We start from the raw sequence: 25,573 nt of genomic DNA, 5'->3' as shown, positions 1-25,573 counted from the left end.
ATGCCCTCACTTCTCTTTGCCCCATCTTCTCATGCTTGCTCTCCGTACTCTCAGATTGTCTTTCCTGAGCCTTCCATGAACATCGCTTTCAGCCCTCTTTTGCCGCAGGTGTAGTTGAGTTTGTCAACAGCACTGGCAGTGAGTCTGGACGAGGTGATAAGGAGCTCTGGAAGCTTCCTGCTGCATTCTCTACTCACCCCCACCCCCCACCCCCCACTTTTCCCAGTTAGTCTTATTTTCATCTCTGAGGATGCCGCAGGAGGAGTGGCTTGGTGCTCACTAGGGCAGCACTTCTCTCCGCACGGATGCCTAGCCTTTGCTTTTAAGGAAAGGGGCGGTGATAGGTCACCGATGGCAGAAGAGTTACCTTGAGTCCCACCATCTTGCCAGGCTGGGCCAGAATTCAGAGCCTCTGCTTTTCCCTCTCTCCCTTAGTTATGTTAGAAAGAAGATCTAGGGGAAACCCTCCTGTACCTGTTCTTGAAGGGTAAGAACTTGCTAAGTTAGGGTCTGTAACTGTGTCCACTAACGCTGTTCCTTAATTTGCTCATAGAATTCCAACCCCAAGGCCTCATTCCTATCTCTAGCTTCCCCCACAGTACATACCCTTCCAGAACCATCACAGATTCTTTTCTGCCTCCTCCACTTTGCCGTGGGCCTTCTCAACCAATCTCATTTTGTAACAAGAGGATTGGTATCCCAAACTTCATAAATGCTGTGATTGGGAGGAGAAACCACAATTAATGCCATAAGAAATAACTAGAAATGTATCTTTTACTCTATGCCCTCATGTCTGGGATACTAAATGGTAGCAGATGCACTTAGCTGCTGTGTCCTCTGCATAGATAAAGATTAATGAGCTCACAGGTGATGAGGGTGAGCCAGCACCCGCCCGCCACCCCCCCCCCCCCCCCCCACACACACACACCTGCCTGCCAGTCACTAACAAATTCAAACTGCTAACATCTACCTAGTTAGAGAGGGCCTGGGCACACCCAAGCTAAACTAGGGCCAAGTACTTCATTTCCTGTCCTAATACAAATGTGAATGAGTCCTCTATTCTGAAATTTGCCAACTCTTCCAAAGAAGGAGGCAGAGATGATGAAGCTTGCCTGTTTAATGGGTAGAGAGTAAAGGACCACGTTAGGAACATGAAGTCTAAAGGTGCACAGCGGGCAGACCCCAGGCTGGGAAAGAACAGATGTGGAGGTAGTTTACATGAGAAGAGATGGTGTGTGTTAAGTTTCTAAGGAGGCTAGTGACGGTTCCATTTAGTTTCTCTGCATGTCCTTGTATTATAGATAGGCAAGACGGTAACCACTCCGCGGCAGTAAGATGGAACTAAACTCTGGTTGAGGATCGAGGAAACATAACTTTCCCAAGCCCTCTCAGTGCAGACAGACAGAGGCAGATAGATCCACATATACAAACTTTACACAAAATAAATAAGGAGTTGTGATCAGCTTGGCTGGTCATTACCCTGGATTCTTCCCCACCCCTGTCAGAAGTGATTCCAGGAACCTTTCAGGCCCTAGGCATTTTAGAACCCAACACCTCCCCAGGAGTCCACCTCAGTCCCAAAAGCTCCTGGGCAATGAGAACCCAAGCCCCTTCAATCCTGAAGCCCCAGTCCTGAGGGTCTCTGGAATAGGCTCAAGGACACGTGCCCATATCTCGGATTGCCAGGAGAGCATACCTAGAGCTAAGTGAGTTGCCAACTGAGCCGCCTGCTAGGGCAGAATCATAGTGGTAGCTCCCTGGTCCACAGAGCCATAACCCAGTCTCTAAGCAAGCCCAGGAAACGAATCCTTTGCCTTCTGAAGTCCTCAAGAGCCCCATTCAGGGCCGGGCTCCCTGTTCCATTTGTTGGTGCTGGCTCCGCACAGCGAACCTGTTGACATGCACGGGTATGGGCACAACAATCTTGGGGTTTCTTACGGGCTCTCCAGAACGGCTGCTGACATTGCCAGCTTTGATGCGCTTCCACTTGGCTCTCCGATTCTGAAACCAGATCTTGACCTGCACCTCACTGAGCTTGAGGGCATGGGCGATCTGGGAACGCTCTGTCAAGCTCAGGTATTTCTTGCAATGAAACTCCTTCTCCAATTCCAAAAGCTGCTCACTGGTAAATGCTGTGCGGCGCCTCCGGCTTTTGCCCCCAGGAGCCGTGACTCCTGATGCCACTGGGGCTGCCTCCTCAGCTCCAGTCCCCAGGCTTCCCTTTAGCTTCGGTTTAGGTGCCAGGAGAACCCCCGGGCCCCCTGCAGAACTGTCCAGGAAACCGTCGTCCTCACTGTCACCGCCCGAGCCCTCTTCCTCCTGTTCGCTGCCTGCTGGGTCTCTTGCTGGTGCCTCCAGCTTCTCCTCATCTGAGCTGTACACCTTCCCCTCTGTGGGGAGTGAAAACCAATGGACAGGGAGGGAGAAGGTAGGAAAAGAGACAGGTTGGAAGAGGCACACGAAACCATGACCAGGCATGGCCAGAACGACAGCAGGAAGAGATACAGATGTAGAGGGGATGAGATGGGGATGGAAGAAGTTCAGGGAAGACAAAGAAATAGGAAGAAAGGTATTAACCAGCACAGATTTCACTAAAGCAAAGTGGGGCAGGCAACAAGTGTCTATCAAAGGAACACCATTCCCAGGACTGTGTCCCCTCCACATTCCCACACCCTACCTCAGTTCTGCCTACTTCCCAGCTTTCTCTAAATCCAGACCACGCAGCCTCAGGCCCCAGAGTGAAGTAGTAGGGGACCTGGCTTAGGATCCTTCCAGTTGCTGTGGCAGGAATGAACAATATAGGAGAACTTACTTTTGCAGGACGGGGGCTATCAGCCTTTGTTATTCTAGGAATCCTAACCAGACCCAGTGGAAGAGCTATGTGTTGACTTCTCTTCTGTCTTCCCTCTTCCTTAAATCTAGAATCTCATTTCCAGATGGGAATTTCAGGGTCATGTGATTCCCCATCCTCACTCTATTCCCAAAATCTGGGTCATAGAAATGTAACACAAGGACCTGGGAATCAGGAATTTTCCTTACTGCACTCCTTCCCAATTCACCTTAATCAGACCATCCAGCCCACAATGGGGAACCCTCCCAGCCACATGGCTTATCAGTGACCAGACTTTTCTTCCAATTACTTAGTCTCCTAAGTCCCTTTCATTCCTTCTCCTTGTTTAAAAAATGATGTCATCGCTTTCCCACCTTCCCTCTTTCCCAGTTAAGATTGCTGAGCAGCACAAACAGCTGCTTTCTGCTTAAGTTCAGAATCCTGAGGACCCTGAGCTTGATGTCAGCTGGGAACATGGAAGGAATATGGGAAGAAATAAAAATGCAGCAAGGGAAAATATAGATGGTGAAAACGAAATTTTGATGCATTTAGTAGATTACTGATTATTTGTAATCACAGCCACATAAACATTTTAACCCATATATAATTCTAAAATTTAATTGAACCATTGGTTTTATTCTATCCACTGACATTTTTATTCTTATAATGCAAATAATGCATTGTAAATGTTTTCAATGAGTTTTACAAAATCCCTTGTTTTCTGCCCAAAGGACCAATAAGCAGTGAAACAACAAAAAAATCACAAGAAAACCAACAAATAGGAAAGAGAAGAGAAAAATGAATAATCTGTAAACAGCTCCTTACCAATAGAGTTTAGTGTGTAAAAGTGGGGAGCACTTCACATATTGGAAGCACATGTATCTACACCCACATGTCACATGTACACTCATAAGCACACTCCAAGGTTGTGAATACAACCCAAAGTAAAATAACTTCAGGGAATGAAGTGCCTTATATGGAAAAGAAGTGTGCACATGTACACATGGCTAGAACACCTCTCAGCACTCAGAGGTTACCTGCTGCTCTCCTCAAATCCCTCCCCATCTGCCTTTAAGTCAGCAGAACTTCTCAGGGCCTCTAGTAGCAGCCTAGTAAATTTCAATCCCCTTCCCCATCCCAGAGTTGTCCCTTTCCTCTCACTGATGCAATCTACGCCTGTTCCTTTTCCTTAAGAGCCACACTGACATTATCCTTAGAGGCCAAAATTCTCGACCATATCCAGATCACCCACTTCCACCTCAATTAGCTTCTTCATACCTCAAGGGTATTTTAAAAAATGTTTTTATTGATTTTTTAGAGAGAGAAGAAGGGAGAGGGAGAGAAGATGGAAACATCAATGATAGCAAAACATGACAGAGAGACATCAATCGGCTGCCTCCTGCACACTCCCCACTAGGGATCCAGCCTACATCCTGGGCATGTATCCTCACTGGGAATCGAACCAGCAATCTCTTGGTTCATGGGACGATGCTCAATCCACTGCGCCATGCCAGCCAGTCTCAAGGGTATTTTTATACCCCAGGCCAGCACCTTTTCTCCCTGTAATACTTCATTCTTTATCTAACCTCAAAACCTATGTGGCACACCCCAGCTGAGGCTTATCCAGCCTTCCTATGTGACTATTCATTGCTTTTCACCAGCAAGTGGTCCTCATTCTCTCCCTAACAGCTGGCCACGCTTCATGAGCACCCAACTTCACATACTATAAGGTGCTCCTCATGATACTCACCTCTTATCACCCACACGTTCTCCCTTATCCCTAGCCAAATCCATTTTATTTACTGTAAGATTCACATCCTTGGTTTCTTCCTTCATTTCACTAAGACAGGGGTGGCTGGGGAATGTCCAGCCTGTGTGCTATATAACACCAACAAAATCATTTGGTCTGGCCCTGCCAGGCATTAGGAGTAAGTTAATTAAATGTTTGACCAAATATAGCAGGCTAGTTTTTAAGTTGATAATTTTGTATGGCCCAAGAATGATGACAGAAATATCCAAATGGCCCACAAATTATGCTACAAATATCCAAAGGCTCTTGGCAGAAAAAAAAAGTTCCCCACCCCAGCACTAAGGGCTTCCTCACACATCTTCCACTTTCCACTTCCAGAACACAAACTTAACAGTCCCAAATGGAACTTGTGATCTTTCTTCTACGCTAGTTCTTCCCCACATGCACCTACATCTTTGCTATTTCAGTTAATGGTAACTCCATCCTCCCTGTTGTTCAAACCAAACCCTGTCCAATCCACCAGCAAGTCCTGGTCTTGTTGCTGCCTGTAAAATACAGACCCTGACCTCTTCTCACCACCACCTCTGTATCCAGCTAGTCCAGGTCACCATTATCTCTCCCCTGGTTCATTGACACTCTCTAAACTGGTTTCTCTGCCCTGCCTTCTCCCCCTATCCAGGTTCTTCTCTCTGGAATACATATATACTCTCACCTAGAGTTTTGCACTGGCTCATATCCTGTCTCCTTAGGTTTTTACTATATCACCCTTTTAAAATTAAGACTCCCAGTACTCCCTATCTGTGCTTTATTTGTTGCTATAGTACAAATCACCAACTTCATTTATTTTGTTGGTTCTCTCCTCTTATTAGAATATAAACCCCATGAAGGTAGACATTGTTAATATATTTTTTCACTGTTATACCTTCAGTATCTAGAAAATTACCTGCACAGAGTAGGCACTCAATAAATATTTATTGACTAAATAAGAGAACTGTTCCCAAGCTTGCTCTCTTGCCCTCTGTCCTTCCTTTCCCATGTCTCTCCTAAGATATTCTCCACAGCCCCAATCCAAGCCAGTTCTAGTGCGCATAAGGCATCTTCTCCATGAATATTATCCTACCCATTGCTCAGCATGCCCTCAGATCTCACAGTAGCTGGAGAGGAATCCATATGGAGTTGTAACCTATAGGATTGTCTGCTAAAAGAAATGAAGGACAATCTCCAACATTATTACTAAATCTTTTAACTTCTAATTTTTAAAACATGGTTTGTCGTAAATAATAACAAAAACCACACAAAAGCTTGTAAAAACTCTGCCCAGTATTATAATATTTTAAACAGCTGCTAAAAAGGCAGATACTGGATTACAATATTTTAAACAGCTGCTAAAAGGTCTTGAAAGATGAAATCAGTTAGCACAGTTCTGAGTACCCAAGGGGTGTCCAATAAATCTAAATGGATGAGGATTGAGATGAGGCTCCCAGGTTCCTCGATCTGGCAGGGCCCTCCTGAGATCACATCATCCATCCCTCTGTCTTCAGACAGATTCCATAAAATCAAGCCCCCATAAGTGGGCCACCCTCAGTGCTGCTTTTAAAGCCAGACAAGAACCCCAGATTCACAACCTCTCTTGGTTACTTGATCCCAGGGGGATGCTGAGAGCAGGGGCGGGAGTCTCTGAGTCTTTATAATCATGACATTGAAGGCTCTGATAAGCAACTCTTAGAAGGAGATGGAGGTGGGGTAAAAAAGAAAGCAACCGAGAGGGGGAAATGCAGCTAAACAGGAGTCTGGGACAGTAAGACTGAGAAGGAGTGGGTGAGAGAAGAAAAGTTGGCAGAAAGGAGTGGGTCATGAGAGAAGGAGGGTGGAAGAATTAAGTGATGAATCAGAGAAACTAAAAGAGCTAAAAAGTTTAGAGAAGGAAGAAAGAAAATAGCAAAAAGCTTTAAAAACGCACATACACCCCTACCTTCTTTACCTAAACATTGATGCATTTGGAGCAAAGCAAAACATTTTAGCCCTGCCAATTTCCCTTTGCTCCACCAACAGTGGAGCACATTAGAATGTAATACCCAAAGTGATAGAGACATATTCAGAAGAATTGAAGGAACAAGACATTAACCCAATCCTTTGCAATGTGTCAATCGTGAAACAGCTTATTATTTTCTATTGAGTTAACTAAGAAATAAATACAAACTATTTCCTTTTATCCAATTTATAATATGTTATATTAATGGTAACATATTCAAATCAAATAAATGAAAAATTGCAATAGAAAAATGTGTTGACTAAAAACAAAAGCAAAACTTTTTGATAAAATTTCCATTTGCAAAATTTGATTTAGAATAATTGGACTTGTTAGGTTTAATGTCCATAAAAGTAAAATTCTAACTGCAGATGCTATAACTGGTTGATATGAACAAAAAACCTTGATCAACAAAACAAGACCACATTGAAATTTTATATGGGAAATAAAGATTCTGATGACAATAATTTCACCAAAAGGAAAACTTGAAATTGGAAACAATTTGCCTGAGCTAGGTAGGTAAGCCAAACAGAAAGAAAGATTCCGTCCTTTGTGCATGAAAATGTTATTACTGGTAATAGAAGAGTATTTGCATTTTAAACTTGTTCCCTATGGGTAAGTCTCGAGTCTGTGAAAAAATCTTGGTGTCTGTTCAGGAGGAATAATGTGGGACAGATTGGTTATTAGGATATATCCAGAGTTCATGTGAACTCTCCTTGTCGTTGCTATTACACTAAGAACCAGAAATCACAAGTTTTGAACCGCAATTCGTTGTAGAGTCCATGCCAGGGCACTAATCCCACTCCAGAGAGTAGTGTCCAGGCTGCAGGGATACCCTTGCCTGGGGCCTTCCTTCCAAGAGGAAGGGAAGCAGCTCCAGAGACAGAGAAGCCCCATCTTGGTAACGGTCCAGTCAGGCTGGAGAAGAAATCAAGGACCAAAGAACCCATGGTAGGTATTTTCCAGTAGAAAGAATTAATAGCACTGGCTCTCACCATCTAGAGGGGAATCCCACAGCCATGGTCACCAAGGATGGTGGCCTGGGTTGTGGCACAGAAAACTGCCCAGGGAGTGGAGAACCATTTTAGTTAGATTCCAGCTACAGGAACTCACAGGGCCCCTGTGCCATCCCTCATCCACCTGCTGTCCTAGCTTATATAAAATCAATAGTCTTTACTACCCACTGAAGAGAAGTCTCTCCCCCATTCACTCAATTCTGACTTCTCTTCCCTGTACTTCAAAGATGAACTACCCTCACACTCCCCAGCCACTCTCAGGACACAGAGTTTCCTGATCCTACTGATCAGGTCACCTCCTCAGTTTCCTGAATACAGAACCAATGGAGGAAGTTGTTGTCAAGAGGTGAGAAGAAATGCAGGTCATACCTCATAAAAGGGGTGTTTGCTACCACTCTCATTTCTAAATCCTCATCTCATCATCAAGCCCAGTATAGAATTATTGCTCTGTTCTTTTCAAAGACAGTACTTACTCCAATTGTTTATAGCAACTAGCTTACTTTCTCCCCGCCCCCCCCCAATATACCCATTTATTGCCATCACAGTTACCACTTTATTTATTTATTTTTAATCCTCACCAGAAGATATTTTTCCATTGAGTTTTTAAAATATATTTTATTGATTTTTTACAGAGAGGAAGGGAGAGAAACATCGATGAGGGAGAAACATCGATCAGCTGCCTCCTGCACACCCCCTACTGGGTATGTGCCCGCAATCAAGGTACATGCCCTTGACCGGAATCGAACCTGGGACCCTTGAGTCCACAGGCCGACACTCTATCCACTGACCCAAACCGGTTAGGGCTTTCCATTGATTTTTAGAGACAGTGGAAGAGAGGGATAGACAGAGCTATGAATGTTGATATGAAAGAAACACATTGATTGGTTGCCTCCTGCATGTGCCCCGACCAGGTACAGAATCGAACCGGAATCGAACCCAGGACCCTTCAGTCCACAGGCCGACACTATCCACTGAGCAAAACTGGCTAGGGCGCAACTAGCTTACTTTCAATTTGTTTTTCAGTAACCCATCCATTTCATGTCCCCCAATTTGCTATTACTCCTCTCTATAATTTAGGTTCTCTCTCTCTTTCTATCTCTCCCTCCCTCCCTCCCTCTCTCTCCTTTTCCCAGGGCTCTTCAGCATTCTTGGCTCCAGATTTGATATGAATTTTCTCTGCATCTCGACCATCCAGAGTCCCTCCAACCTTCATGACAACTTCAGGACAATGTCCCCACCACTTCAAGCTCAGAGCTCCTCTCATGGCATACTAATGGTGCCAGTGCCAAGAGCACCTCAGCTTTCCAAAACACTTTCACATGTATTATTTTATCTTCAAGCAACTCACTGAAGTGGAGTAGAACCTATTATTAATAGCAATGAGAGGTTGGTAACCTTATTTTCAGGTGAAAACACTGAGTTTCAGAAAGATTAAAATGTTTTTCTTAAGTCACATAGTTAGGGACAGAGCCATGTCTAAACCTTAGTCTCCTACACCTTTAGTCAATGCTCTTCTATTCTTTGCAGTAAAATATCTTTTCTCCCCTCCCATCTGAAGTAAAAGTCCTTTCCCTAGATGTCTCATCAGATAAATAACCTTCCTATCAAATCTAGTTTTAAGTTAGACCTCATCCCTTTCACTTATCACTGCAGAGCTCTAGCCTAATATTGTCCTTTAACAGGATATTTCTCTCATTTCCCAAAACAAAATTCCCATCAGATCTTTCTCATATTTTTTTCTGTCATTATTGGTTTGATGATATAATCCATCCAGTCAACATTCCTTTTATTTAGAAATGTATTTTCTCATTTAAAAATAATGTGTCAAACTCTGGAAACAGCTTCGTTTTAATATAAATTTTCTCTAGCTCCTAGTTTACAACTGTCTCCCTCAACCCTCAAGGACAGCTCTTGTACAAGAATCAGCCTCATTGAGGAATAGAAATTTTCTACTATCTTCATTTCTCTCTACCTTCCTCATTACAGAACTCTCTTCAGTCCTCACTCTGGGTATCTCTTCTATCACTCCCTAGGACTCCTTATCTAGCCAGGGAGAAGGCTTTCCTCCCTAATAATGAAAGGGAGTTAAAGGTCGGTTCTTTTTTTTTCTTTCTGGTCGAGATAGGTATCTGTTTGGGGTTTGTTTTTGTCTGCCCAGCATCCCTTCCCCCTTTGTTCACTCACAGCACCCCTTCCTTTGGGCACTGCTTTTCACCTATTATCCAGTACAGTGGGGCTGTCAATCACATCCCTCCACCTTAGTGAAATGTAGGCATAGGACCTGAATCTGACCAATCCTAACATCCCATCTCCCTGGGGACCTGATTCAAGCTAGTTAATCAACCATCCTAGGATTTGATATGTGCTAGAACCCACTGGGGTCCCAACATAGGATTATAAAACTTAGATCAGCTTATGCTTGTGCCACACTCCTCCTCCTGCCTCGCATATGGAGAGAATGAGGTGAAAACAGAGAAAGGAGACAAGTTGAGAACAAGAAGAAAATAATAGCACTATTTGCATTCTTATATTTCAAAGTCATGTGAATCAATAACTGCCCATTTTAGCTTAAATTAGAGTTGAGCTGCTGTCACTAGCAACTCAAAGAGTTCTGACTACATACAATGCTGTAACTAGCTTATTTCACCCCCCCTACCCCCATGGAAAGTAAGCATCTCCACCTCACTCCCATAACTTCCCATCAAAAATAATTTTTCGCCGAAACCGGTTTGGCTCAGTAGATAGAGCGTCGGCCTGCAGACTGAGGGGTCCCGGGTTCGATTCCGGTCAAGGGCATGTACCTGGGTTGTGGGCACTTCCCCAGTGGGAGATGTGCAGGAGGCAGCTGATCGATGTTTCTCTCTCATCGATGTTTCTGGCTCTCTATCCCTCTCCCTTCCTCTCTGTAAAAAATCAATAAAAAAATATATATTTAAAAAAAAATAAAATAATTTTTCACCCTGGCCAGTGTGCTCAGTGGTTAGTTTACAACTCTGTGCCGGCCTCAAACTGAAGGATTGAGGGTTCAATTCCCGGTCAAGGGCATGTACCTGGACTGCAGGTTCGACCCCCTGTCTGGTCAGGGGGGAAGTTCGGGAGTCAACCAATTGATGTGTCTCTCTCACATCACTGTTTTTCTCTCTCCCCATCTCTCACCAAAGCAATAGAAAAATGTCCTTGGGTGAGGATTAAAAATGATAATAATAATCATTTTCCCACATTACCTGAAATCATTTATAATACCACCCCCTAAAATTCCACCAGTTTGAAATTCATTTGGATTTTTGAAAATCTCTTTAATCCACTTGAGTATGAATTAATTTTAATTCATTGGCTTTGCTCCTAACATCAAGTTGAGATCAGACATATGAGAGAAAAGGAATTTGAATGAAGAAAAAAAGGAGATGTTTTTGTTTGTTTGTTTTTTGTTTTTGTTTTTAATGGAGAGAAAGGAAGAATAGGTGCCAGGGGGACACAGCAGAGGGCTTTCAGCAGCCTTGGGATCTAGAGGAGATGCCAAAATGTGAGACATGGAAACCAAAAGGAGGGAGAAAAAGACCCAGAAATTCCACTTTGGGGAATATATCTGAAGAAATGCAAAACACTAATTCGAAAGAATATATGCATCCCTATGTTCATAGCAGCATAATTTACAATAGCTAAGATTTGGAAGCAGCCCAAGTACCCATCAGTTGATGAGTGGATAAAAAAAGCTGTGGTACATTTACACCATGGAATACTATGCAGCTGTAAAAAGGATCTCTCGTGCTTTGAGACAGTATGGATAGACCTGGAGAGCATTATGCTAAGCGAAATAAGCCAATTAGAGAAAGACAAATACCATATGATTTCACTTACGTGTGAAATATAATGAACAAGTAAACTAACAAATAAAATAGAAACAGGCATTAGATACAGAGAACAGACTGACAGCCATCAGAAGGGAGGGGTGTTGAGAGTCTGAGTGAAAAAGATGAAGGGTTAAGCAAAGAAAAACCCCTTATAGATACAGACAACAGTATAGTGATTACCAGAAGGAAAGGGGGTGGGGGAAGGTAGAAGAGGGTAAAGGGGGGATAAATTGTGATGGAAAGATACATGACTTAGGGTGGTAAAACAATACAATATACAGGATGATCCTATATAATAAAAGGCTAATATGCAAGGGGGCACATGCTCGATGCAGGAGTTGCCCCCTGGTGGTCAGTGCACTCCCACAGGTGGAGTACTGCTCAGCCAGAAGCCGGGCTCATGGCTGGCGAGCGCAGTGGTGCTGGGGGGGAGCCTCTCCCACCTCCACAGCAGTGCTAAGGATGTCCCACTGACATCCCCCAAGGGCTTCCAGACTGCGAGAGGGCACAGGCCGGGTTGAGGGACAGCTCCAGTGCACGAATTTCATGCACCGGGCCTCTAGTGTATTATAAAATTGTATACCTGGAACCTATATAATTTTATTAATCAATGTCACCATTTTTATAAATTCAATAAAAATTTAAATTTTAAAAAAAAGAAGGAAGGAAAGGCAAGAGACAAAATCTACTCCTATTAGATTCATACAATGTTCTCTCCTGGCATTCCCCATATGAATAGTTCTCAGAATACAGTGCTACTTCTATCATCACTCCCAGAAATATTTGTCCCTATCAGTATAGAGAGTATCATCTATCCTAAACAATTCCTAGAGAAGATGTCTTTCCCAACTTAATTCCCAGGAAAGCGCCCCATCCATTTCCAGAACAAGGACAATACTGATAATTTTTTGCACACTTATTATGTTAGGATACTGGACAAATATCTCCTCGTTTAGTCCTTAATTCTATGAGGTAAGTATTATTGCACTAATTTTACTGGTGAGGAAACTGAGACTGCAGAGGTTAGTTTTTTGCTTTAGGTCACAAAGAAAGGGTGGTACCAAGATCTGTATCCAAAGGTACTCCGGTACTCCTTCCTCTGCACCACACCACATCTCTTCAACACTGAGTGGAGAGACTGATTCCTGATGTCACCCTATGATAAATATTGTACCAATTGGAAACATAATATAAAAAGCCAGGAACTGATTCCACAACGTAACTTTTTTTTTCTCACTCCCTCGTGGGCACTGCTCTTTTGCCCACCAGATAAAGTCGGTCATAATTGATCCCCAATCTTTTTGGCCTGGATAAGATCAACTCTCACCTTTATCACATGTTTCTCCATCTCATTTAATCTGAAGGCTGTACACAGCCACAGCTCAGTTAACACCTCCCCGACCCCAGATGACAATGCCTTTTCTATCCTAAAGCCCAGTCCTGATTTTACCTCAAGACATACATATCCCAGCCTGCTCTTCCTCATCAGCTACCATGACAACTCAGCATTGAGAAGTATAGAAATTCACCCAATTTTTTTGCTCAGGATGACTTTTTTTTTTTTTTAAGGAAACAACTCATTAAGATATCCTTATAGATGAAACAGAATTGTAGAGCTTATAGATCACCTAATTCAAACCCTAATTTTACTGATGAGGAAGCTAAGACACAGAGTGGTGTGATTTGGCCAAGATCACGTACTTACATACTTCTAACATCTAGCTATAATTTACAGAATAGTTATCATCTAGCCCAGCACTCAGTGCTCCTGACCTTCACTCTCAAGATAATTTTCTCCTCCTCTCTCCCTCCAGTACACCTCTGCATCACTTCTCTTCCCATTGCTCCCAACACAGTTCCATCTTCTCTGTTCTATTATAATACCACTAGAGGCCCGGTGCACAAAAATTTGTGCACTCGGTGGGGGAGGGGGCGTCCCTCAGCCCGGCCTGTGCCCTCTCGCAGTCTGGGACCCCTCGGGAGATAACGACCTGCTGGCTTAGGCCTGCTTCCGGGTGGCAGAGGGCAGGCCCAATCCCTAGGTGCAGCCCCTGGTCGGGCTCAGAGCAGGGCTAATTGGGGAGTTGGGGCACTGCCCCCTGTCATGCACAGAGCAGGGCGGATCGGGAAGTTGCGATGCCACCCTCAGTCACCCGCAGGGTAGGGCCAATTGGGGGGTTGGGGCACCGCCCCCTATCACACTCAAGGCAGGGTCGATGGGGAGGTTGCGGCGCCACCCCCTGTCACACACACAGAGCAGGGCCAATCAGGGGGTTGGGGTGCTGCCCCCTGTCACTCACAGAGCAGGGCCCATTAGGGGGGTTGGGGCTCTGTACCCTGTCACGCACAGAGCAGGGCCCATCAGGGGGTTGAGGAGCTCCCCCCTGTCACTCACAGAGTAGGGCCGATAGGGGAGTTGGGGCACCGCCCCCTGTCACACACAGAGCAGGGCGGATCAGGGGGTTGGGGCGCTGCACCCTGTCACACTCAGGGCAGGGCCGATGGGGAGGTTATGGCTCTACCCCGTCACCCACAGAGCAGGGCCAGTGTGGGGGGGGGTTGGGACGCCGCACCCTGTCACACACAGAGCAGGGCCGATCAGGGGGTTGGGGCACCGCAGCCTGTCACACACAGAGCCGCAGGGCGATCAGGGGGTTGGGGAGCTCCCCCCTATCAGTCACAGAGCAGGGCTGGTCAGGGGGTTGGGGCGCCTTCCCCTGTCACGAACAGAGCAGGGCGGATAGGGAGGTTGTGGCCCCGCCCCCTATCACACACAGAACCGCAGGGCGATCAGGGCGTTTGGGCGCTGCCCCCGTCACACAGATCCCGGTGCCGGGAGGCCTCGCGGCTCCGCTGATCCCAGTGCTGGGAAGCATATTACCCTTTTACTATATAGGATAGAGGCCTGGTGCATGGGTGGGGGCTGGCTGGTTTGCCCTGAAGGGTGTCCTGGATCAGGGTGGGGGTCCCCACTGGGGTGCCTGGCCAGCCTGGATGAGGGGATGATGGCTGTTTGCAGCTGGTCACACACCCTTCAGTGTGGGGGTCCCCACTGGGATGCCTGGCCAGTCTGGGTGAGGGGCTGAGGGCTGTTTTCAGGCTGGCGGGTGACTGAAGCTCCCAACCGCTCCTTTTTTTCTTTTTCTTTTTTTTTATTCTGGGCCAGCTTTAGCTCTGAGGTTTGGCTCCAGCTCTTAGGCCTCAGCTGCTGAAAGCAGGTATCTGGTTTGTTTGGGTTCTATAATCGAAACACTGTTTCAACTCCAGCTCTGAGATCCTGGCTGGCTGAAAGCAGGTTTCTGGGGTTTTGTTTAGCTTCTATATTTGTAACAATGTTTCAAACTGCAAGCTCAGAGGCCGGCAGCGACAGGCGGGGAACGTTGGAGTACTCCGTCACTGAAGCAAGCTAGCCTCATGTTCGCTTCAAGCTGCCTGGCTGCCGGCCGCCATATTGGCTGACAGTTAATTTGCATATCACCCTGATTAGCCAATGGGAAGGGTAGCAGAGGTATGGCTAATTACCATGTTTCTCTTTTATTAGATAGGATTTCCCAGGAATCACAGTCAAGAAGTCCATCTACAGAAGTTTTCCCACTGCAGACACAGCTGATTCTCACAGCCAGTTGTCCAGGAGGTCAAATCCCCCTAGTATTAACTACAACAATCAAGGCTTACCTACAACAAGACTGCGCACAAAGACCACTAGGGGGTGCACCAAGAAAGCATAAAAAATGCGGAGACAAAGAAACAGGACAAAACTGTCAATGGAGGATATTGAGTTCAGAACCACACTTTTAAGGTCTCTCAAGAACTGTCTAGAAGCTGCCGATAAAGTTATTGAGATCTACAAGAAATCTAATGAGACCCTTGATGTTATGATAAAGAACCAACTAGAAATTAAGCATATACGAACTGAAATAACGAATATTATACAGACTCCCAACAGCAGACCAGAGGAGTGCAAGAATCAAGGCAAATATTTGAAATGCGAAGAAGCAAAAAACACCCAACCAGAAAAGCAAAATGAAAAAAGAATCCGAAAATACGAAGATAGCGTAAGGAGCCTCTGGGACAGCTTCAAGCGTACCAACATCAGAATTATAGGGGTGCCAGAAGATGAGAGAGAGCAAGATATTGAAAACCTATTTGAAGAAATAATGACAGAAAACTTCCCCTACCTGGTGAAAGAAATAGACATACAAGTCAAGGAAGCACAGAGAACCCCAAACAAAAGGAATCCAAAGAGGACCACACCAAGACACATCATAATTAAAATGCCAAGAGCAAAAGACAAAGAGAGAATCCTAAAAGCAGCAAGAGAAAGAAACTCAGTTACCTACAAGGGAATACCCATACGACTGTCAGCTGATTTCTCAACAGAAACTTTGCAGGCCAGAAGGGAGTGGCAAGAAATATTCAAAGTGATGAATGCTAAGAACCTACAACCAAGATTACTTTATCCAGCAAAGCTATCATTCAGAATTAAAGGTCAGATAAAGAGCTTCACAGATAAGGAAAAGCTAAAGGAGTTCATCACCACCAAACCAATATTATATGAAATGCTGAAAGGTATCCTTTAAGAAGAGGAAGAAGAAGAAAAAGGTAAAGATACTAATTATGAACAACAAATATGCATCTATCAACAAGTGTATCTAAGAATAAAGTGAATAAATAATCTGATGAACAGAATGAACTGGTGATTATAATAGAATCAGGGACATAGAAAGGGAATGGACTCACTATTCTTGTGGGGGAAAGGGATGTGGGAGATGCGGGAAGAGACTGAACAAAAATTGTGCACCTATGGATGAGGACAGTGGGAGGGTAAGGGCAGAGGGTGGGGTGGGAACTGGGTGGAGGGGAGCTATGGGGGGAAAAAAGAGGAACAAATGTAATAATCTGAATAAAGATTTAATAAAATAAAAAAATTTTAAAAAAAGAAAAAAAAGGCCCTGACCAGTTTGGCTCAGTGGATAGAGCGTCGGCCTGCGGACTGTAGGGTCCCAGGTTCGATTCCGGTCAGGGCATGTACCTTGGTTGCGGGCACATCCCCAGTGGCGGGTGTGCAGGAGGCAGCTGATCGATGTTTCTCTCTCATCGATGTTTCTAGCTCGCTATCCCTCTCCCTTCCTCTCTGTAAAAAGTCAATAAAATTTATTTAAAAAAAAAAAAAAAAAAGAAGTCCATCTATGCCGAACCGGTTTGGCTCAGTGGATAGAGTGTCGGCCTGGGGACTCAGGGGTCCCAGGTTTGATTCTGGTCAAGGGCATGTACCTTGGTTGCGGGCACATCCCCACTGGGGGGCGTGCAGGAGGCAGCTGATCGATCTCTCTCATCGATGTTTCTTTTTTTTTTTTAAATATATTTTATTGATTTTTTACAGAGAGGAAGGGAGAGAGATAGAGAGTTAGAAACATCGATGAGAGAGAAACATCGATCAGCTGCCTCCTGCACATCTCCCACTGGGGATATGCCCGCAACCCAGGTACATGCCCTTGACCGGAATCGAACCTGGGACCTTTCAGTCCGCAGGCCGACGCTCTATCCACTGAGCCAAACAGGTTTCGGCCTCTCTCATCGATGTTTCTGGCTCTCTATCCCTCTCCCTTCTTCTCTGTAAAAAATCAATAAAATATATATTTTTAAAAAAGAAGTCCATCTACTATCATCCCCAGTTCCAAAGTATTGTCCTGTTTCTCCTGTACTCATGTTTCACACAAAGTGCTTTTTCCTCAGAACCCTGGTCTCTGCCCTGCAGTCTTCCTGATTCTAATACAGATTTTTCATTTCATCACTTGGAGATTATTCCTTTCTCTTTCATGAGAGGAAGGAAATTACTTGTAGTACAATATTGTCGCTTCTTACTACAATTTATTTCAGCCTGTGCAGGTCATTCTTCTATCACACTAAATTCAAGCATGTCTTTTCTCTGTCATTTTCTCCTAATTAGTACATCAATATTTTTCCCACATTATTCTAAGCTGATAACTTTCTCCCAGGTTGACCATATTTCCAATAAAACATACCAACTTCTTTGCCATTCTTAATCCAGATCTCATACACATCGTGACCACTGCAGCTGTGGTACCATCACCTGCATACAGAGCTCTGTCCTTTCAACTGGTTCGGATATGGGCCTTCTTTCCGGCCTCAACATGGGGCATCTCCCCATTCCCCTAGCTAAAAGTTCTCTTCCACCAAACTCTCCTCATCATCTCTATTTAAGTTTCTCTCTTTTTTGTACATCTACTCCATTACTTCTCACATTTCTATTTCCTAATTCCCAATCAGTTTCACCACAAAGATCCTTTCCCCGTTACTTCCAAGGCAAAATACTTCCCTAGCTTCCTAACATCACTCTCGATGCAAAGCACTGCTCATACTATATTCATCCTATTTTCAATTAAATATTTGTCCTGGTTGGGTGGCTCAGTTGGAGCGTCGTCCCATATACCAAAAGGTTTCAGGTTGGCTTCCCAGTCAGGACACACACCTAGGTTGTGGGTTCAATCCCTGGTCAGGCGTACACGAGAGGCAACATATCAATGTTTCTCTCCCACATCAATGTTTCTCTCGCTCTTTCTCTCTCTAAAAATTCAATAAAAAGATATCCAATTACTGCCTCTTTCCCATTATTCCCTGTATAGACTATTCTTGCCCATGACTCTAAGAATTATCCTCCTAATTCTATATAATAAAAGCATAGTATGCAAATTGTCCCTCGACCAGAGTTCTTCCAGGAGTTCATACAGGGGGTGGGCTGGCTGGGGGAAGGGAGGCCCCAGCTGGCAGATGCTAGGGACCCTACTAGTGCATGAACTTCATGCACTGAGCCTCTAGTCATTTATAATATACTAGAGGCCCAGTGCATGAATTCATGCACCAGTGGGTTCCCTCAGCCTGACCTGTGGGATCAGGCTGAAACCAGCTCTCCAACATCCTCTGAGGGGTCCTGGATTGCGAGAGGGCACAGGCCAGGCCGAGGGACCCCACCAGTGCACAATCAGGGCCGGGAAGGGATGTAGGAGGTTGGCCAGCTGGGGAGGGACTGCAGGAGGGCCCCAGGGCATGTCCAGCCCAACTTGCTCAGTCCGGATCAGTTGGACCCCAGCAGCAAGCTAACCTACCAGTCAGAGCATCTGCCTCCTGGTGGTCAGTGCCCATCATAGCGAGCAGTTGAGTGGCCTTAGCATATTATTAGCATATTATGCTTTGATTGGTTGAAATGGATGACTGGAAGACCAGACACTTAGCATATTAGGCATTTATTATATAGGATATCTCCCTATTTACATATACCACTGCAGAGATCTCTCCTGTCTTCCATCCCTAGGGATTCTTAACCTTTTTTGTGCCATGAATTCCTTGGAAGTCTGATAAAGCCTATAAGCTCCTCAGAATAATGCCTTTAGATGTTTAAGATAGATGAGAGCGAATCATTGATTGCCTGCCTCCTGCAGGCCCCTACTTGGTACTCAGACCGCAACCCGGACATGTACTCTGACCAGGAATCGAACCATGACATCCTGGTTCATAAGTCGATGCTCAACCACTGAGCAACACTGGCCTGACTAATCATAATTCTTTATTAATTTATTAAACAAAAAGATGCCTCCAAAGACTGTAAATTTCTATGAAAAATATCTATGATTTCTACTGGTGACAAAAATCTCAGGTATTGTTGAAACTACTATGGTTTCTGGCCTACATTTATAATTAAAGGAAGCACCAAATTTAGTTTCAAGTTAATAAAAATAACAATGTAATTTCCCCCATCCATAATTAACAGATCCCCTCACAAGAGGTGCATGAAGTCCATATTAAGAACCATACTGTAAACATGGAGGCTTTAAAGAGAAGCTTTTATCCTATGGAATTGAAAGGAATATTAAAAATCATCTGAGCCCTAGCTGGTTTGGCTCAGTGGATAGAGCATTGGCCTGCAGACTGAAGGTTCCCAAGTTCAATTCCTGTCAAGGGCACATGCTCGGGTTTCAGGCTCAATCCCCAGTAGGGGGTGTGCAGGAGGCAGCTAATCAATGATTCTCTCTCATTGATGTTTCTCTCTTTCTCTCCCTCTCCCTTCCTCTCTGAAATCAATAAAAATATATTTTTTAAATCACCTGAACCAAAACTTTTTTTTTTGGGGGGGGGGGTTAATCCTCACCTGAGGATATATTTTCCATTGATTTTTAGAGAGAATGGAAGGGAGAAAGGGGGAGAGAGAAGTGGGAAAGGGAGAGAGAGAGAGAGAGAGAGAGAGAGAGAGAGAGAGAGAAAGAGAGAGAGAGAGAGAGAGAGAGAGAGAGAAACATTGATTGGGTGCCTCCTGTACTTGTCCAGGCCAGGGCTGGGAATCGAACCTGCAACCCAGGTATGTGCCCTTGACCAGGACTTGAACCTGTGACTCTTCAGTGCTCAGGCTGATGCTCAAACCACTTAACCACACCGGCCAGGGTATGAACCAAAACTTTTATGTTATTGATGAGGAAACTGAAGCCTGGAGAAATTATAAGACTTTGAATCTGGCCTGGCTGGTGTGGCACAGTGGTTGAGCATTGACCTATGAACCAGGAGGTCACAGTTCGATTACCGTACATGCCTGGGTTGTGGGCTCGATCCCCAGTGTGGGGCATGCAGGAGGAGCTGATCAATGATTCTCTCTCATGATTGATGTTTTTCTCTCTCTCTCCCTCTCCCTTCCTCCCTGAAATCAATTAAAAATATATAGTTTTAAAAAGGAGCCGTAACCGGTTTGGCTCAGTGGATAGAGCGTCGGTCTGTGGACTGAAGGGTCCCGGGTTCGATTCCGGTCAAGGGCATGTGCCTTGGTTGCGGGCACATTCCCAGTGGGGGGTATGCAGGAGGCAGCTGATCGATGTTTCTCTCTCATCGATGTTTCTGACTCTCTATCCCTCTCCCTTCCTCTCTGTAAAAAATCAATAAAATATATTTTAAAAAAAAAGGAAATTAACTGATGGTCATGTAACATAGTCTAGCTACAATCAGGCGCTTGGCTTACAGCAATCAGCACTCAAATACAGTATCATGCTCCTAGAAGTTTCCTGGTCTTCTGGCATGATTTCCATTATTATTGACAATCTCTATTCAGAAATTAGCAAATCTTTTTCTGTTTAATTTTAAAACATAATGTTCACTACATTGCCTTCTCTCAGGTTTGTCCCATCACATTCTCTTCTCTATATCATCTCAACTACAAGTGTTTTCTTTTCCTTACCATACTCAACTAATCTTTGCTATCAATCTCTTACTATATTTTTACCATCTATACAAAAATTATATGTGGGTTATCTACCATCCCTCACTTCTTAAATATTTGTTTTCAGATAACCTAATTCTTTTTTTCCCTGAAGAAATCATTGCTCTAGACACCCCCAATTTAAAGTTTTCTTCTGCATTTCTCCAAACAGACAGCTCTTTTTCTTCATTCCCCCAGCACATAGCATCCTCCTCACTTGTAATCTCTGGAATGTGTATTTGTACCACATCTTCAAGTTAGCTTAGATTTCTCTCAGCTTTAGCTCACACACACCTTCACACACAAGATCATCTCTGCCCATCCCAATCAAGGCAGAATTCTCCTTTTTCCTGTCATTTAGAGCTTACCGCTCTCTTTGCTCCATTGTTCCTAACATGGAGGACTTCACTATTCACTGAAATTCAAAGCTCCTTTTCCCCCATCATGTTCATATGACTGTTCTTACGATTCTCTAGATCTGTTATGTTGAATATGGTCACCACTGGTCACATGAGGCGACTGACCACTAGAAACATGGCTAGTCTGAATTGAGATGCACTAGAAGTGTAAAATACACACTGGATTTCCAAGACTTAATATGAAAAGGGAATATAAAACATCTCATTGAACACTGATTAATGCTGAAATAATATTTTGAATATATTGGGTTAAATAAAATATTAAAGTTAATGTCACCTATTTCTTTATCCTTTCTAACATGGCTAATAAAAATTTTTAATTACATAAATGGCTTGCTAGACAGCACTACTCTGGACTTTTCTATTGATTCATACTTTTAAATCTTCCCTACTAATTAAAAATTCTCTCTTCTTGTATCACACCTTCTCCAATTACATTCACTGCTTCCCATACTCCAAACTTAGAATTATTTTCAATCTGCCGTTATCAATACCTTTTCTACCTCATTATTTCTGTACACAGTATTTCTTTGTGCCTACAATATAGCTTCTATCCATTCAATCAAATTATAATAAAGTTTCTTCCTCATCAATTCTTGTAGGGTGGTATCTGTTTCAACTCTCAGCAATTTTTTAAAAAAATGTCCTTATAATTCCCCAAAAAAGGAAGTTCACTCATCATTTGCCAAATTGGCCTATCTTCACTATAATTTCATTTAAAGGGGCTAGTAATTGTAAAACACTAAACTAATGTAAATTAATAATTTCAGACCAATATCTCCTATTCATACTAAGACAGAAACTCCTCCTCTGTCATTTTAAAGATATAATTATTTCTCCAAATTCTTCTAATTTTGAGGTTTCAGTCCCATTATTTAAGCAGAGAACTCTCTTATTTCACACAAAATACTCAAATACAATTCTCAAAATGGTACATTTATTTTCCCACCACTTTTGCAATGGGCCATGTGTCATCATCACTCCTCAAACTAATATTATGTCCAACATTTCTGGAGTTGCCTTTTCTTGTCCCAACTATTTTAGGGGGGAATCAAGACTGGGCAGATGGGTATGAATGGTATGGTGAGGAGAGTTGGGAAAGTTTGTACTGGAAGTGGTAAGTAGCAGTCACAGATAAGATCTCTTACTCATTATCTTCTTGGAATGTTTCTTCTGAAATCTCTCCTTACTGCTGTGCCCCAGAAACCCCCCTGTAGACCCTTTCTGTGTATCTCTTCCCAATATGAATGATTACCTTCACTCCAGCACTTCTCAAAATTTTTTCTCTGTAAGGACTCCTCCCCTCATTTTTTTTAAATCCTCACCTGAGGATATTTCCCCATTGATTTTGAGAGAGAGTGGAATGGTGGAGGAGGAAGAGAGAGAGAGAGAGAGAGAGAGAGAGAGAGAGAAACATCGATGTGAGAGACACATCAATTGGTTGCCTCCTGCATGAGCCCCAACTAGGATTGAACCCTGGACCCTTCAGTCTGTGGGCCCATGCTCTATCCACTGAGCAAAACCAGCCAGGCCCCTCACATCATTCTTAGCAAATAAATTTCTTATCTTTACTCTAAGAGTAAGTTTCTTTTTTTGCTTCCAACATTTTCCTCAGATGATGATCTTTCCTTCATCATTCTCTTTATATAAATTCTAGTTTCCCATTACTTCTAGTACTGAAAAACCTTTTTAAAAATTACTCCTACTGTTGAAACTTTCCCGTTTCCTACCTGTATATTTATTTAGCTCTCATCCAGTCCTCTCAAGACAGAACTCTTTCTGATCCACACACTTCTGATCCAGATAGTGCTCATTTTTCATCTAGCCCTGCTAAAAATCCCTGTACATCTCTCTTCCAATAGGCAGCTCTCTCCTTTCTAATATTCTCTCTTTGGATAATGTGGGTGTAAAGCTCATTTGTTGTTACTTTCCCTTATTCTTCCTTCCTCAATATTTCTCTTCTGTTCTTTTCCTCTGCTTATTCCTTTCTCTCTCTCTCAGTGTCTGGCTTTACAGTCAATATTCTATCTGCGTCAGAAAAGAGCACCCATTTTACAAATGGTTCAATATCAGAACTGAGGGAAACCTGAGAGAGTAGGACAAGCTGCTTGTTTTTCCATGGTTTGGGCATATTCCCCTTCAGTTCTCTGGAACTGAGGTGTCTTCCTTTCTCCTCCCCCACAGCTTATCTCTTCCCTAGGTGTGTCTGGTTCTTCTTCTGCTCCTATTGCCTCCAAAGGTCAATTTCAAGAAAGGGACCAGAAACCTATTATCAGGAATTGCCTTCTCCTGGCAAAGGACAAAAAATTATTGCATCTCCTCCTGGTCTTCACTAGAATCAGCCCCCATGCCTCCATGGGTCACTACTAAGCTGGTTGAGATGAACGGTTAAGCAAAGGCAGATCTATCCTGATGCTACAGAAGTTTAAGATTCAGGAACCCTGCACTTGCATGTGGCCCTTATTTTTCTTAAACAGGGCCCACCAAACTGTATAAGCTTTGGATGTCAGCACACCCGGATCGGTCTCTGGATGGGGAGGAGCATTTTCGGCTACTAAGGGTGAAGGATCAATAAATAGGAAGCCAGGAGCTCTCTAAATAGATCTATTCTAAACAGGGTTCAGTTTAATACACCCTGTCTCTATTTAGAGGGCATCTTCTTCCCATGGAGGACCCAGTGTTCCTGCATTAGCTTAGCTGAATCTCCTAGTTCCAGAATCTTAGCTGAATTCTTGACTCCAGGCTTTTGGGCTGCACCCAGCCCAGCCCAGCCCAGCCTCTCTCTTGGCATCCCAGTGAGCCCTGGTCCAGCAGGTGCTAAGCCCCCTGCTAGCTAAGGTTTCCTTAGGGCCACTACTCAGTTATTACGGCTTAGCTCTAAATATGCCAATTCAGAAGTGACCTCTTCCACTAAGATGAAGATGGGTCATCAACATGGTCACCACCACTTTAAGACCCTCCCTTTGCCCCTGCATCCACGGAGCCCATTTGGGGTCAATACAACCTTCTCAGAAGCCAGAAGTGCCCCCCTCTTAACTGACAGCTGCCCCAATGTACCCTCACCCTGGGGTCTTGCTGCTGTCCTTAGGAATCCCACACTTGCAGCTTCTCTATTCCCAGCATCTGAGGAAAATGAAGGGATTCTGAAAAGAAGATGCAGCAGAGCCAAGGCTTGAGGACTAGAATGCAGAAAGGAAAGACACTAATTTGGAAGTCTTTGTCGAGGCTTCGGGCACTTTGGAGACAGAGCAGGGCTGCGATTCTGGGATTTAGAAGTGCTCTGTGTGAAGGGAACCGGAGGTGGTTCCCAGAACCCGCCATTTGGGGGGTCTGGGATTCCAGGGCTCCAGGCAAGTGTCCAGTCTGAGTAGCCTGATGTTGGGATTTCCGGTAAGGAGCCTCCCGCCCGGCTCCCTGGTCAGCCCCAGCACTTACCCGGCAGACTTGGGAAAGTCTCTGAGAAGTGCGGAGGCAGGGGCGGTGGGGGCTCTGCCACTTTCTCCCGGGCCGGCAGCAGTTCTTCGGCTTCCAGTCCACCCTCTGGGCGTCGGCCGCCGGGCTCAGGGTTGTTTCGGGCGGCGGCGGCAGCAGCAGCAGCAGCAGCGAGATCTGGGGGCCCGTAGAAGGCGTCCGGCGGCTCTGCAAAGCTGGGCAGCGCGGTGGTCAGCGCCACCATCGAGGGCACAGCCTGCCCCAGCCCGGCGCAGAAGGTGTTGGTAAGGCGGCCGGCAAAGGAGGCTAGCGGGGCGAGGGGTGGGAGGCCGGTGGGGAGCGGCGCAGGGGCCAGCGCCTGCGGCAGCACGAGGGGCCGGTAGGGCATGAACATGGGGTAGCCGGTATAGAGCAAGTGGCCAGAGCGTGGCGGCGGTGGCCCGATCAGGGAGTCAATGGAGAAGGCAGTGCCCGGGCCCCCACCACTGCCCCCGCCGCTGCCCCCGGGGGCGCTTCCGCCTCCAGCTCTCTGCATGGCGCTGGGAGCTGTGGCCGCCCCGGGGAGTCCCCTCTGGGCACCGCCGTGCGCCCCGCGGCTCGGGCGCCCGAGCGGACACGCAGAGCTGGCTCCTGGCTCCCGGGCCGAGGTGGCGCGAGGCTCGGGCTCAGCGCAGTGTGGCTCCCGTGCCGCGTTCCCTCTCTCTCATAAGGAGGGAGGGGGCGGGCGAGCGGGCGGGCTGGGGGTGTCGCCCTCCGGACTCATCCATCTTCTTCAAATTACGCTTCACTTCCTCCCTCCGCCCGCTGCGGAGCCCGCCCGCTCCCTCAGCAGAGCCTGTTCCCAGCGGCCCGACCCGCCCGCCCCCCGCGGCCCAACCAACTATTATTAATGGAGATTGATGAGTCCGGACACACCGCTTTGTGAAAGTTTGCGGCCAACGAGAAGACGGCTGCAGCTGTTGGGCCAGTGCCCCTCCTACCACCCAG

At 45.2% G+C, this 25,573-nt stretch overlaps 1 protein-coding gene across 1 annotated transcript; it reads right to left on the bottom strand.

Moving 5' to 3' along the window:
• Positions 1-1,265: 1,265 nt before the first annotated feature.
• Positions 1,266-25,121, bottom strand: GBX1 (gastrulation brain homeobox 1). Its single transcript, XM_036356232.1, has 3 exons — positions 24,590-25,121; positions 18,402-18,404; positions 1,266-2,390 (listed from the first exon to the last, which is right to left on the bottom strand). Exons 1-3 carry the CDS (start codon positions 25,119-25,121, stop codon positions 1,840-1,842), a joined length of 1,086 nt encoding a protein of 361 aa, XP_036212125.1. The 3' UTR covers positions 1,266-1,839.
• Between the last annotated feature and the right edge of the window lie 452 nt (positions 25,122-25,573).

The sequence above is a fragment of the Myotis myotis genome, unplaced genomic scaffold, assembly GCF_014108235.1.
Source record: "Myotis myotis isolate mMyoMyo1 unplaced genomic scaffold, mMyoMyo1.p scaffold_m19_p_25, whole genome shotgun sequence".
Taxonomy (NCBI): domain Eukaryota; kingdom Metazoa; phylum Chordata; class Mammalia; order Chiroptera; family Vespertilionidae; genus Myotis; species Myotis myotis.
Note: the sequence above shows the minus strand (reverse complement) of the source record. Positions and strands in the feature narration are given on the sequence as shown.